This window comes from Peromyscus californicus, unplaced genomic scaffold (assembly GCF_007827085.1).
Source record: "Peromyscus californicus insignis strain IS unplaced genomic scaffold, ASM782708v3 Scaffold_13__1_contigs__length_99412109, whole genome shotgun sequence".
NCBI lineage: Eukaryota > Metazoa > Chordata > Mammalia > Rodentia > Cricetidae > Peromyscus > Peromyscus californicus.
In genome coordinates, this window is record NW_026294424.1 from 69,530,889 (window position 1) to 69,545,621 (window position 14,733).

A 14,733-nucleotide genomic window follows, 5' to 3' on the forward strand; every position below is an offset into this window, starting at 1 on the left:
TCAGTGTTGAGTCCTTTGAAAGATCAGCAAGCACTCTTAGCCACCAAGCTGGCTATCCCTCTGATGTCAAAGTATGATTTTATAAAAGTGGAATCTAAGCCCGTTTGAGCTGGGTTCACTGCCTATCCAAGAATGCAGACATGCCCATTACTCCCTAAGTGCGGACAGCTATGTAGGAAAAGTGTCGTGTCTTTCCAAAGATTTTCTGCGTTTGCCAACATTTTACCACCAGAGGATACATGTCCGACTCGGAGGTAGAAAGGAAGATGCTGTGAGAGATGGGAAAGTTGGGTTAAGTTAGCTACTTTGAGGTGGTAGGCTATGGCTTTTACGTTTCTTCTCTCCTTTCGTTGCAAAGGACAAAAGAATGCGCGTTGATGGGGATGCCCAGCCCAGGGATCAAAACTCAAACCTCCCCACAGCTCTCCCTTCTCCTATGATGCTGTGGAGTAGAAACGTAGCTGCAGGTGGTCTGTGGGCAAGAAGGGAGCTGGTGGACAGAGGAACAGAAGGTGAGCACACAGAGGACGTTGAAGGATGTGAAGGAGGCAGGGCAGAAGCCACAGAAGGTACGGGCAAAGCCTCGCTTCAATATCCCAAATGCCTCCAATTAAATTTTTGGACCTAAGACCAAGCAAGAAGCACTCTAAAAAGCTACTACTGTTTCTTTAATGCAAGGGCAAGAGAGGAGAGACAGAGAGTGAGCATCTGAGAAACAGCACGTGGAAGACAGAGGAGGCACATGCCACACCTCGCCTCTAATCATCCTGCACAGGGCAAGAGAGCATTCTTCACAGAATGCAGAGTTTCACTTGAATCCAAACTCCTGCCATCAGAAACGATGCCAGGAGCCACCAGTGAGAAACGAAACCTTTTTACCCCTAAAGTGAAGAAAGCTCTGTTTTTCTCTGTGGTCTTTCAGCCCTCATGGGCCTAGGCTCTCTTTCCATTTATTTACTGGAAGAGGCTGGATTAAGGGAAGGCGGGGTGGGGTGGGGGGGTGGGGGGGATGACTCCCTGCAGGGCCCTGGTTCACTGATCCCTGCCCATGTCCTGGCTGTTAGAACACACACATGCACAGCCTCTCCCTTCATCATAATTTGGGGAGAAGGTCTCAATACGATGGTAGGGGCTGAAAAGTAATGCCGTCGAGATATTTCTCCAGCTTCAGGGGCGACGAGTTATAGTTCATAAATGGAACTGCCATGTTTGACAATTTGCTTGCAAAAAAACCCCAAAATTTAGACCTTGCTTCATTCCATGTATGAAAAGAAATGTCCGGTAAATGAAAATGTAATCAAAGAGGGGAAAAAAACCACTTAAATGTTGGTGTTACTTTAGATTTGAGGAAGGGAGTTTTGGATTAAAAAAAAAAACAACCTAAAAGTCATTTTAAAAAGATAGCCATATTTCATTAGATAAATATTTCAAAATCTTATATTTACAAAAACACATTAAGAAAATCCAGATACGGTGGTACATGCCTGGAATCCCAGCACTGTGGAGGTGGAGGGAGTAGAATCAGAAGCACTAGGCCATCCTTGGCTGCACAAGGAGTTGGAGGCTAGCCTGGGCTAAAGACCCTGTCTCCTCAAAACACAAGCAAGCAAGAACATCCAGCATTAGTGAAGGTAGAGACACACACAGGTGCCAGGGATTTGCTTCGCTCTCTGAATTCGGGCAAAAGCAGTCCTTCAAACATGTCAACAATGGATTTTACACTCTTACCTTAGCTAGACAGTGAAGTGCAGCCTGGGCCTCTACTCCTGCCTCCAGCTCTGGCCACTTGTCTCAGGATCTCTCACTCCTGAGTTCTGAGGTTCACCAGGAGGCCATAGAATGACTCATCTCAGTCTATGTGTTAACAATGTCACCAGTGCTCGGGATGTGGCGAGGTTGTGTTTCTGTATTAATTATGATTGTAAAGAGGGAAGAGTGGGAAGAGGCCACGGAATAAATAGTTGTAATAATATGATACCGCTGTATCTTTTTACTCGGAATACATTTATTGGTTTATAAAGCATTATAAACACTTGATGAAAATATTCTTTGTAAGAAGAGAGAACAAGGAAAGGCGTTACACCCTCACATTATATCTGACTCCTCCTCCTCCTCTGAGATGAGAAAAATTATCGGTTTAGCTGCACATCCCCTGTGAAAGGATTCCTTCGAGTTTTTCAATGTTTTTAATAAAACAACATTAGCTGCTAAAAGCATTATAACCCTTGTCATGCTACATAATACTGATACAAAATGTGAATAGTACAAAGTTCATTATATATAATATAAAGTTTTAATATATTACATTTGTTCTACATAACGGACTATAAATATATGTGCCATAGCATGTTTTACAGTCATTGTTCCCAGCTTCTCATACTATGGTACCAAATGAAAAGTACAGTTTTCCTTTTTGAAAAAAATGTAAGCACAAGGGCCCAAACCAGTAGACATAGCTTTATATGTTAAAATCCTAAGTGATACAGTAGATGTTATTATAACCTTGGCTGTAAGGTAATTTTGAAATCTGACTAGTGATTATTCATCTGGAGAGTGAACAAACCAATTCAGAGTGTCTGCCATAAAGAGGCCACGAAGTTAAAATCCTGAGGACTGGGGGTGAGTGTGGAGTGGGGTTGGAGGGAGAACAAATGGATACATCCTGTCTGAGCCTTTACCGCCACACCTTGCCACAGAACCCACTGCACTCGGCCTCAGACACAGCCACCGGGGCGGACAGGTGGGGATCCATCCAGCAGAAACCCTGAGTTGCGCTGTGCACTTCAACATGGAAGGGAGCCTCTACCGAGTGTCCTCTCTTTTGGTGTTCCGAATTAAGGCACAGCCTGGGAGATGAGGAGCAAGCTGCACCGTTTCCTTCCTGGGGCTAGGCCAGGAGACACGTAAGAGTCCGGAAGGAACTCTCATTAGGAGTAGGAAACAGCACAGGGAACTCGCCTACAAGCCCCGCTGCAAAGAGCACGCAACCTTCTAAAACCAGAAACCCTGCCGGCCGCCTTTGCATTTCCTGACAGGCCACATGCCCACCTCCACCGGAGCCAGCACAATGCATCTGCAGGCTCCAGCCGCTCTCCAAGCAAGCCTGCGCCTTCCTTCCTACCAGTCCACATCCCACACTTAACGCTTGGCTCACAGCCCACATCCTCAACAAAGCCTTTTAGGTAGACTCAGCCCTTAGCTATCTCATCCTATCTTCAACACACACAGGACTGACATTGCCCATTTCACCCAGTTTCACAGAGGTGTCCATTGCTCTGGTGTGGCTACTTCTTGGAGGATAGAGCCACTGTCTGAATGCCTTTTGTTTTAACTGGTAGTGAGACCCTCAGCAGGGCACATTATACACGATTTTAAAATGAATGGAAAAAGAGTACAGTCAACACATTCTTGGGTCATGGGTCATCTTCTCGGGAGATACCCTGAGGACTAGCTCCTTGCAGTCTGAGGTCCTTCTTCTGAAATGAGAATCAAATGTGGCTACTTCCGGGCGGTGGAAAGAACAACACTTGAAAATCTAAGCAGCACCTCTCACGTGATTCCCAGGAGTTGGGGAGTGGGGTGGGAGCACCTCCTTTTAAACAGGAGGTGAGCACAACGTGGTCCCAGAGTCAGCGTGCACTGCAACCTCCACCAGCTTTAAGAGTTCTGCCTCCTCACTGCAGTACACAGTGGTGTCTGTGTCATCTGAGTGGTACCCAGACTGGTAGCCGCTGGTCTGGTTGGAGCCTTCCGAGGCCACGGACTCCCTGCTTTTGCTGGGCATCATCCCACTGTGGAAGAAATGACAACCAGATGAGTTGAAAAGGAGGAGACAGCCTGTTGGCTTTTCACACGCCCAGTCCCCAGCTCCAAGGAGGTGGAATCTCCTCCAGAGACACCAGCTCCTATCTCTCCTTGCCCTAATCAGCCTATCAGGTTTACTCAGACAAGGTCTACTTTCAGGTACTAGCATGAGTTAGTAGTTGCAGATAAGTCCTCTTATTCAGGTCCAAGTCTTTCAAGCCTGAGAAGAGATAAAAGGCAGTTCTGCTGAGGTATGCAGAGCCCCCCAACCAATGGCCCGGTTTTACGGCCTTGATGATTGACAAGTTTGTATACAATGATTGGAGCCAAAGGGTCTCTTTCATGATATTAAAGGAAATTGGGATGGTCTAAGAGTTCATTTGTGTTTTTCCTGTTCGGTCATTTAGGGGACTACATGGCTTATGAAAGATGTTAATAAATTCGTAGAGAAAAAAAACTGGCCGAGTGTGTGCAGTCAAGCCAGACATGTCAAAAACTGCTTTTTACTCATCAAAACCACATTCTTTGGACAAATTGGGGATTCAGTCACTCAGCAGCAACTGGAGAATGTTTTCAGTGACATAGTAATCATGTCAAAACTAACAAATGTAGGCTGTGTGGACCAAAAAGCTCAGGGTTTGCCCTTTCAAGGGCCTTACCCTCATTATTCATAATAAAAACCACACACACAAAAAAGAGTTTATTTATTCTGTGTTAAGATATGGTTTAAAGTAGGTTCAAAGAACTAGAAATACATTTCCCCCCTTCCAATCCACTCCTGCCTCCCCCCCACCAAAACCAATTCGTGTCTCAAACAATGGCATGATGTGGCCACTTAGTCCTTCTAGATAAGGGTGGTTTGAGTCAACGACAGAGGTGTATGATTGGCGCTCATGATTTCTCACTGGGCCCTAAAGGAAACAGCAAGATAGACTATCACCATTGTGACTGCTATAAAAGCATTGCTCAAAAACCCATGGGGATTCCCTCTCACACAGCTGTCCCATTACGTGTAGATCAAACCTTTTGTATTCCTACCTAGAATGAACCTATTGGCAAGTAAATAACTACCATTATCCCATTATTCTTTTAACTATAGATCTTCATAAATTCTTATGTTCACATCAGGTACACGTATTCAAAGCAACAATACATTCCTGTTGAGCCATGAGAGATGTATGACTCAAGATCAAATTTAATACTTTTCTGACCGTTGAAAGGGAAATGATTCAAACAATAATATTCAAATATACTAAATAAGTGACTATGTACCTACTTACATATCATCTTTCTTAATTACAGATAAAGCCAATTGAGGACAGGCTTGACAATCCTTCAGCCTGCAAACTCCTAACTCTTCAGGGTCATGGTACCTGCTGACGTCATCACTGTGTGGCTGGGGCCACATAAACCACGGATCAGTCAATACGACAATCCACAGCAACATGCTCACAAGCTCCAGAGCCTTCATTAATCTGGCCATTAGAAATTGGCCAAACCCTCTACCTCCCTTCAGATTTTTTCCCAGGCCTATCAATTTTGATGTTTGGTTTACTTTAGTTATTTATCAAATTGTTAATTTGGAATATTAACGTCATCAACCTTCAAAGGCACCAAAAGGGGAAACCTCATCACGCTCAATGTCTTTATTAGGTCCTTTCAAAAATTCCAATTGAAAAAGGTTTTTTTTTTTTTTTTTATCTAGCTGAATCTTACCCAAAAGATGGAGAGAGTTTGTTCCTGTCTTCCAGGGTTTTCAGCTCTTCTGATGCAAGGACCATCCCACTGTCCGTCTGGCTGTCCTTTATGGGAGACAATGAGATGACGACACAGTGACTATACACAGGGCCAGCTCCATTAAGTTCCTTTCTCGATCCATCTAGCAGACAACATGGTTCAATGTCCCACCAAGGAGGGTAAGAGTATGGCAGCCAGAGACTGTGCAAGCCCCAAAGAAAGCAAATGCTTCCAGGAAGTAGATTTAGGCCAGGGAGAGACAAAGATCTGCAGCAGCTGAGGATGCTGGAGTCTCCTTCTCTCTGCACAGTGACACCATTTGCTCTTGAGTGAAGTTGGGCATACAGTTAGACTATCTTGAACTTTGGTCCAGGTGTCTTTTTTATGGCGAAACCGAAGATCCATCTCCAAAATGACCCTATGGCACATACTCTCAAGGAAAGCTTTAAGGAGGTTCCAAAGACTCAAACACTTAGGCTAATATTTATCTAGCTAGTATTTCACCCTGAGTATTATTTCTATGACTATTTATGAAAGATGTACTTACATCTGGGATTACTTTTACTTCTGGTTCTTCCAGTGGGATATCTTCAAATGTTTTCACACTCACTGGCCGGCTCTTTCGCTTACTGGTCTGTAGATACTGGCTGCAAGAGAACAAACATTTATTTGTATTTGAGTGGTGGTATATTTGGCTGTGGATACCTCAAGTGATACCTAAGTTCATTATCTTCGACCACAAGTTTAATAGCAACCTTCAAAACAGCCTTTGGAAAAAAGAAAAACAAAATCTTCCTTTGCTAGCACACATGGAAGGTTTAATTTCCTGTGAAAGTCCATTTAAAAGTATAATATAACCGAGAAGATTAAAGGAAACCCTGCGCCTTTGGACCATGCTTCTGAGGCCCAGTGCTGACCTCAGGCCAGTGCTGGCTGACTCAACAGCAGCTGCTTTCTGATGGGCCCTGACTGAATGGGATTCCTCCAGGGAACTCTGCATGTATTGCTGCGTGCTCTCCATTTTTTCTAGCCATCTCCAAAGAAAGGTGTTCTACACATGTTGACATGGCAGTCCGGGCAAAGGAAACACCTTTGATCTCTCTAAAGGATACTGTGCTGGGCAGTGATCTCAAGTCAACTTCCTCCTTCTCCAGGAGACACAGATCTAGGGCACAGAGGGAAGTAGGCTGAGTCGTACCCAGCCATGCTTCAGAGTCTCAAGACCCTGCTGAGTTTTGAGCCTAACTCTGACTATCGAAGTGAGAGTCACGACTCTGTTGCTCCATTTTAAACATGTATGGGTAATGGCTATTCTTTCTAGCTTACAAAGGTGTTGGGAAGGTGAACAGCAGGGCAAATGTCAAATTTGGTGTCCTGAGGAAGCACAAAACTCTATCAACCAGCATTTGTTTTCCCCTTTTGGATTCCAAAGTCCTTCAAAGAACGAGCCTTGACAGACAGCACATCGCTTCTCCCTGGTGGTTGCTCTTTCTTGCCACTTGACACTAGGGGAGTCCAAAAAATTCTATCCAAATCTCTTACAGCCCAAAGGTAGGTAAGAGAAGTCCTTTTTACAGGAAAGGTCCATAGAGACAACAAGCATATTCTTCACTCTTGTCCCATGACAAGCAGCCGGTTGGCACAGTGCATTGCTGGGTCAGAGTTGAGAAATGGAAGCCGAGTGCCTCTTCTCTTCCCCAAGAGGTCGTTTCCTCCCCACACAGAGGAGGGAATGAGGTTCCCAGTGACACCCTCCCTCAGGAGACTCCACAGGAAAGAGGACATGCAATTCAGGGAACAAGCAAAGCCCGTTTCCTGCTGACTCCGGTCCTTGAAAGTAGTGGCTGTCAAAGACGGCTGGGATCAGGACTAGTCACTCAGGAAGACCTTTGGGGATCTACCACAGGTCAGGCATTGAGCTGAATGCTCTTCAGACATCGCCTCATGGCGTCTTCACAGTAACCTCCCCCAAATCCACTTGTCCAAAATCACACAACTAGAATCTTAGAGTACAGTTGTGAGGGCCACTGAAAAATTTTTAAGCATGGGATTGGCGTGACCAGATACACTTTTGAGAAAGTTGGCTGTGATTGAGGAGGATAAGACCAGGCGCGGTAAAGTCAGTTAGGAGACTTCACACTTATCTAGCAGGAAAGTAGGGAATCTGATTAAAGAAAGGGCATGCGCGTGAGGTTTGAAGCAGTGCCTGGATTCCATAGATATCTGAGGGGAGAGCCGAGCAGAGGGAGGAGGTGTGGATAGCACATAGCTATCTTAGAAGATTCAGATCCTTGAACTCTGAGCCAGATGATTTAAAAAACAGTATGGTTCTTCATAAACGACAAAGAATTTTCCAAGATCGCCTTACATCTGCTCCCCACAGTCGCCCAAACAGAACTCTGATTATCTCACACTTGGAGATGAAGAAGCAAAGCCCCAGTGAGAAAATGGCAGAGGAAGGGTAGAACCAGGACTCACACTCAAGTTTGAAGGCTCTAAAACTCACGTGGGGTTCTTGTTCCTCACTCCATCCCACGTGACTCCTTGGAGTATCAGGATGGAAAAGAAAGAAGAGACTCAAAGACGTGTTGCTCACCTCTTTATTAAGCACCTACTGTGTTCATAGCATTGTTCTGGTTCCCACACGTGCACCGACCCTCTGGTGAGCGGGTGGGTGAAGTCAGTGTGGAGTGTGGAGTAGAGGGAAGGTAGAGAAAGAACAGTCCCATTTTGGGTAGTCTAACATGAGGGCCAAATCAAGGAAAAGCTGGACACCACGGGGATTTAATTACCACTGGCAATTAATCAGAGTGAGGAAAACAGTGTGTACCGAAGCCTGGCTCTGGGAGAGAACTGCAAAGAAATCTCTGATAAACTGCTTGATATGGAAGGTGAAACTCCCAGAGAAAACAACAAAGCAAACCACAGACGTCCACACACTGCCCTCCAAGAGAGACGAGCCCAGTGGATACAGGTTTTCTTTCGGGAAGCATGCACACTCAGGGCCAGAGAGGATCCACGGGGAAAATTGAAAACAAAGCTAAGTCTAGACATAAGCAGCCCTCCCTGCCCCCACTCCTCTGCCTCTTCTCGACATAACTGTTGGACAAGCATTTTAAAAATAGTTTCAAGGGGCAGCAAATCAAGAGGCTGTCTCCCACAGTGATGTCCCTGTCCAGCTCTATTTATACTGCGATGGAGTTGAAAAGTATAAGGAGGAAGCAAAGTGAGAAAGACTCAGCGTTTCTACTTGCTTGGAAGCAAGGAAATAGATAGAAGAACATGGCCTGGGAGGTGCCTTCGCTTCCGTGTATTTTCCCCAGAAATGCTGAAGCACAGGGGAGTCCCGCACGGAGCAATGTGCTCACACCTCTAATCTGCATTGCCTTTATTTAGAGCATTGTAAGGTGACAGAGGGCTTTGATGTTTATAAAAAGAAGGATAAAGGAGTCAAGAGGAGCTGCAAATAAAAGCTTCCAATTTTATTTTTCAGGGTATGGATAGCTAAAAGAGAACCTAGTCTGGGAAGGCTCCTTCAGAACTTAGAGGCTGAAAATCTGAGCCAAGCCTGGCTGGGCTAAAAGCAGGGTGTCACATTCATCCACACTCCTGGGGATCAATGCTAGCCCGTCCTTTTGAAGACCCAGCCTCACACTGGCACCTCTGTCTCCCAAAACAGGACTTCATCTCCTGCTTAGCACCACATTCCAAGAACCCAGCAAGCCAAATGGTCCAGCTCTGAATTCTCCTCTGCCTTGTCACAGGACCTGAGGAGGACAGTGAGCCATCACATGGCTCCCTGACTAAGGAAAAGGCTACACAGCATGGCAGGAACAGTGGTCAAGCCAGAAAGGACTAGGACTTTGCACATATGGGAACTGCACTTCATGACTCTTCCTTTCTGAGAATCTCTCCTTGGAAGGAGGGAAAATGGCCCTAAGTCTGGAATCAGAGGAGGTAGACTCATCTCAGGGGTAGGACAGGAAACAGCTCTCTTAACAGCTGTCCTTGATGAAGTGCCTTCAAGTGCCAGGCACTTAGAAGTACATTATAGCGTGCAATCCTCCAAGCGGCCATTCACAAACAGCACCTGTGGCCTTGCCTTCCTTCATGGGGGGTGGGGGGGACGCAAATGATACAGGACTTGTTACACAGCTATTAAAAGGCAGAGCCAGGCACCGCATCTGGTTTTACCAAGCTCTCGTGTCTACGTCTTTAATCACAATATTTTACAGTAGCTCAGGTACTGGAGCTAAGACCTGTGCTCAGCGTCCAACCTAGATGGTGGTTTGCCTGCTCCTGTTATAAAAGGAATGGTAGCTTGCTGGTTGATATCTAACTCTCCCCCCCCCCCCCCAGGCCTCCTTAACCTTCTTGCAGCATGGCACCTGGGCCAATGTCTCTCACAGGAGACAGCTGCAGGTTCCTCCTGCAGCCTGAGCACACGCAGGAAGGCAGGCTGCACCCAGGCTCTCAGGGGGTCTGCTTGCAGAAGGACAATACCCAAAGCAAAGTACAGTTGTCCTGGGCTTAGGAAAGGCAATGCTAATATCGAATCATGGGACACCCCGTCAGCATTTTCCCCACGCACAGGTATTAACTAAGAACATAGAAAGCTTCCTGCGGAACCTACAGTGCGAGGCCGGGCTGCATGACATTTGTTTTAAATAAACTCAGGCACCTCGTTAGGTATACACAATGCTGAAACTCGTTGGGGGACAAATTTCTGTAGTACACAGCCCCATTCAGGACACAGCCTGTGCGTGCTGGAGCCTCAGCAGACAGCCCTCAGTATGTTCCCTATTTGCACAGAACTCTTCCTTCCTGAGTCTTCCCTAAGCCATCTAATGCACCTTAATAAAAATGTACACGGGGACGATTTTAATACAGATGTCTCCGTGCCATGGCTCGCTCTCTCTCTCTCTTTTTTTCTCCTGGAGATTAACCAACTGTGGCATTTTAGTTATTTGCTCCCACAAGGCTTAGAATTCTTAAAGGCAGACCTGTGCCAGCAATATGGGCCACAGATGGGAGGTGGCTCAACTCTGCAGACCTTGTTTGGGAGGTACTGCCCTTGTGAATGTCAGAACTCCAGTTAGCTAGAAGTGGTAAGTGACAGCCTAACCGAATGTCCCCCTCTCCCCCCCCCCCCCCCTACCTCCTGAGCTGGCCTTGACGCCCCCCTGAGGGGATGCTGGCCGTATACCTGATTCCTGCTGTGTTGTCATAATGGAATTTGGGGTCGCACACTTCCTCTTCCTCCATACAGGAAACAGGTGAGGTGGGCAGGGAGAGTCCAGAGTCCTCTTCCATGCTCAGTGTCTCTGACATTGGGAGAACAATGTAGTCTTTGCCATCCTGAAACAATAAACACAGTGTGCTATTGTTATGGCTGCTAGTCTTCAAGGGCCTTTTCAGGAGAAACAAAGGGCAAGGGGGGCGCTTGGCTGTGGGGGCCGCTTTCATATCTGAGCACAAGACTTCCAGACTGTATTGGAAAAGGGTCGACAGAAACAAAAGGGCACTTGAAAGGGATGTGTGGAAGAAGGTTAATAAAGGTACTAAAGTAAAAAACCGGATTAGTAAAGGGACAAGAGGCCATGGTTGCCATGAAGACAAAGCAGGCCATGGCTGTGGATGAGATGTGAGAGCCCTGAGCCCAGACATCAATTCTCCACAAAGCCCTCCACAGGAGCTGGACCTTCAAAGCATCCTTCCTCCAGTCGAGCTTCTACATTCCAAGGCAATGGGGAATCAGAGGAAAGGGGAGAGAAAAGCAGCCAGCACCGGAGCGTAGGAATTCTGATGCTGTTTCTCAAGAGGAAGGGCAAACAAGATGAGCCGATACATTTAAACATCTGGAAGGTTTGGTGGTGGAAATGGATGCGACCCTCAAGTGCTCAGAAGGAAACAGGAAGCAACTGGCTCCCACTGGAATAAGGGACCCGGAGCAGCAGCAAACGCTCTACCAAAAAAAAGGGGGGGGGGTGCAGAACTCTGTTGTAGAAATATCATGACAGCTTGACATTTCACCAGGTGGGGCCCAAGTCACAGTTTTGCATAATTTGCATGTTTATTTTGTTTGGGCCTTGCTTGCAGAATTTACTAAAAATTACTCGAAATTCTTTCCATTTCTGATCATCAGTAAGTTAACCAGATTTGTTTTATTGTTTCGTTTTGTTTGTTTGTTTTGTTTTTGGAGGTAGTCTTGCTATGCTGCCCAAGCTGGCCTCAAACTTACGATTCCCTTGTCTCAGCCTTAAGAATTCTGGGATTACAGACATGCTCCATCACAGTCGATAGATTTTTTTTTTTTTTTAATTTAGAAGAACATTTGAAGACATCACACTAAAATAAGTAGGTGGGGACCAGCAAGATAACTCAATGGGTAAAAGCATCTTCAACCAAGCCTTACGACTTGAGTTCCATCCCCTGGACCTGCATGGTAGAGGGAGAGAACAGGTTCCTGCAACTTAGGAACAGACTAGAGTTGTCTATTCTCAAGCTATTGGTCTAAAGAGCAATTACAGCTTTTAGGAAGCATTACTGCTCAGAACTGGGAGACAGAGGCTCCTTTTTCAGTGGCCAAAAGGATGATGTGGTGCCCCACGAATATGCAGGCAGTAGACTGTTAGATCACAGACCCACGCCCTGGGGGCTCTCTGTAGAAGCTTCTTGAGTAGAGGGCTACAAACCTGCTGAGCGTTCGCTTGTAGGAGATTTCCCAAATGTTCCACCAACTCTGAAAAGGAGGGTCTCTGATTGGGGTCCTCATGCCAGCAATCCAGCATGGTCTGGTACCTAGACAAGCAAGACACTGGTTTCATTAACTGTGCCATTCTTCCAAGAGCTAATGGTCAAGATAATCCTCAAATGGGAAGCATTTGTAAAGAGCCTATCAAGAGCTGAGATGCTAACTGAAGATGTAGAACTAGAGGAGACACAGAAGTCTCCACTCAGGCAGGCTATCCAACTATCTGTAAAAGCGTCTTGTTTATCACACATCTCTATCAACGGTTAGTAAAACCTCTCTGGTGGAGATAATCCAGTAATGGAAAGACAGTGCTTGAGGTAACCAAGGGAGGTGTCTAAGAAAGCCGAGCACAAACGAGGCCATGACGCAGACACTCACAATAGAAGGCCTTCTCGCCTTCTTAGTGAGGAGGGTTTGTGAGAAAAGAAGGATGTTTTTCAGAGTCTTACATTTCTGGGGTGGTGTAGTCAGGAGCTCTCATTCTAGTTCCTTCTTTCAGTCTCCTACAAAAGTCTTCATCAATCTTCACCCCAGGATATGGGGACGCACCTAGAATAAGACAGGGAAGGAGCATTGTGCGATTTGAATTCATCATAAAAAAGCCCTTAAGCCTGGTTCTTACACATCCTTATCGTCTACAGAGCCTTTTTCTTTTTTCTTCTTGATTTTGCCATCTAAATCCTCTAAGAAATTCTGTTTGACAGGAGGTAAAATACAAAAGAGGAAAGGACGTACAGGGCTCATCAACTATTATCGTCTTCTTTGCTCCTGAACCCCCACCCAGGAGAGAGTCAGAGAGAAGTGACTTACCTAAGGAAAATATTTCCCAGAGCAAAACGCCGAAAGACCACACGTCGCTCTGAATTGTGTATACTCTGTCAAAAATGGTTTCGGGGGCCATCCATTTCAAAGGGAGTCGGGCCTAAGTGGTGATAGCAAGGCATCAGAACTCAAACTGGCAGATTTCTGAAGAAAATACTTCCTTCACTTCTAAACACAAATAGCAAAGTTTGAATCCACCCAGTTCATCTTTAGATACTTACATCTCCTTTTCTGACATAATCTGGGTCTTTATAAATATCCCGGGCCAAGCCGAAGTCACAGATCTTAACCACGTTCTTCTCTGATAGGAGAATATTTCTTGCTGCCAGGTCCCTGTGGATACACTGTGAAAAGAACAGTATGTGTGATAAGTCTCTACACAGCTAATCTCTTTTACATCTGTTGTGACCTCATGCTTAAAAAAAAAAAATCCAACATCAGAGAACCAACTGACTAGCAAGGACTGGGGTAGTGTTTTATCCCAACAGGTCAGGAAAAGGGCTTGTGTGTTTCATTGAGACACATCTGCTTATTCCATAAACAGTCCTGTCCTTTGGAGTTAGATGATTAAATTACAGTCTGATGATGGACATAGTTTAAAAAATGTGCCTCTGATCACATCCACACATCCTTTTGCTTGGCAACCTCTGTGGCTTAAACTGGGTTATTCCCAGAATAGATTTGTTTTGAATGGATGTGTAGACAGCAGAAGCAAGGGTTCTCATTGGTTTGGTTGGCTTCCTACTTTATTTGGTACTGAAGCTGGCCTGGATCTGGAGGCAGTACGCAGTGGTACTCATCCTGCTTCAAAGTATTTGATATTGTAGTAAAGGTCAACCCGGGCAAGGCTGGCCGGCATGAGCGGACTACATTCTGTAGTGCCCTGGAGCTCGGCTTTAAGCCTTGGGATCTTCAGCTCTTCCAGTGGTTTCTCCTTTCTGTCCTCTGACTTGCTCTGACTTTCAACTTTTAAACAGCTGTATCACTCTAGGATCATAGCCTTCAGCCAAGTGCCTAAGCACCATCTGAGAGGGCATAAGAGCCTCAAAGAGTTTTTAGACACGAATGAAAGGCTCACTGGGAGAGCTGGATCAGCATAAGAAGACCTGGATCAGCACAAGAGTGACCATGGGAGCTGGGAATCACCATCTCTCCCCTACCTGGCACCCCAGGCCAGTAGAGCCGTCTCCCTTGCACCAGAATATTCAGGATTGCATTGCCTAGCATGATCCAGCAAAACTGGAAAGGCCACAAAGCAGACTGTACCCCTACTTGCTCTCAACCAAAGAGCTTCCTTTTCCAGCTGGATGACCAGGTGGTATGCACAAAGATCACCTGGTGGTTACAAGAGAAAAGAAAGAATTCTGGCTCCCCACTCCCCAACCACTATATCAATTCCCACTTCTAGTTGCCAAAAGGAATCACTTGGCTCAAGAGTGAACTCTGGCTTTACAAAATAACAACCTTTGAAAAAGACTCAAGGCCCTTCCCTTTGGGACAATCCGGTAGGACCCTGGTTCTCTCCCTTCTCATTAGGAAATAGAGTACAAGAAGTATTCAGCAGAACTATCAGAGATCCCGAGGTTCTGGAAGCTGTTGAGAAACTTTAAACTTCA

At 45.8% G+C, this 14,733-nt stretch overlaps 1 protein-coding gene across 3 annotated transcripts in view; it reads right to left on the reverse strand.

The window, feature by feature from the left end:
* Nucleotides 1-1,983: 1,983 nt before the first annotated feature.
* Nucleotides 1,984-14,733, reverse strand: part of Kdr (kinase insert domain receptor) — a 44,183-nt gene continuing 31,433 nt past the window's right edge. Inside the window, exons 23-30 of one of the 3 annotated variants that reach the window (XM_052735180.1) lie at nucleotides 13,339-13,461; nucleotides 13,106-13,217; nucleotides 12,745-12,844; nucleotides 12,237-12,342; nucleotides 10,748-10,899; nucleotides 6,089-6,188; nucleotides 5,521-5,606; nucleotides 1,984-3,791 (exon numbers count right to left, since the gene is read on the reverse strand). In XM_052735180.1, the coding sequence (XP_052591140.1) occupies nucleotides 3,596-3,791; nucleotides 5,521-5,606; nucleotides 6,089-6,188; nucleotides 10,748-10,899; nucleotides 12,237-12,342; nucleotides 12,745-12,844; nucleotides 13,106-13,217; nucleotides 13,339-13,461 (975 nt within the window). In that variant the 3' untranslated portion in view covers nucleotides 1,984-3,595. Of the gene's footprint in view, nucleotides 3,792-4,498; nucleotides 4,716-5,520; nucleotides 5,607-6,088; nucleotides 6,189-10,747; nucleotides 10,900-12,236; nucleotides 12,343-12,744; nucleotides 12,845-13,105; nucleotides 13,218-13,338; nucleotides 13,462-14,733 lie in introns of those variants that run through there. The other 2 variants (XM_052735182.1, XM_052735181.1) reach the window with 2 other exon arrangements.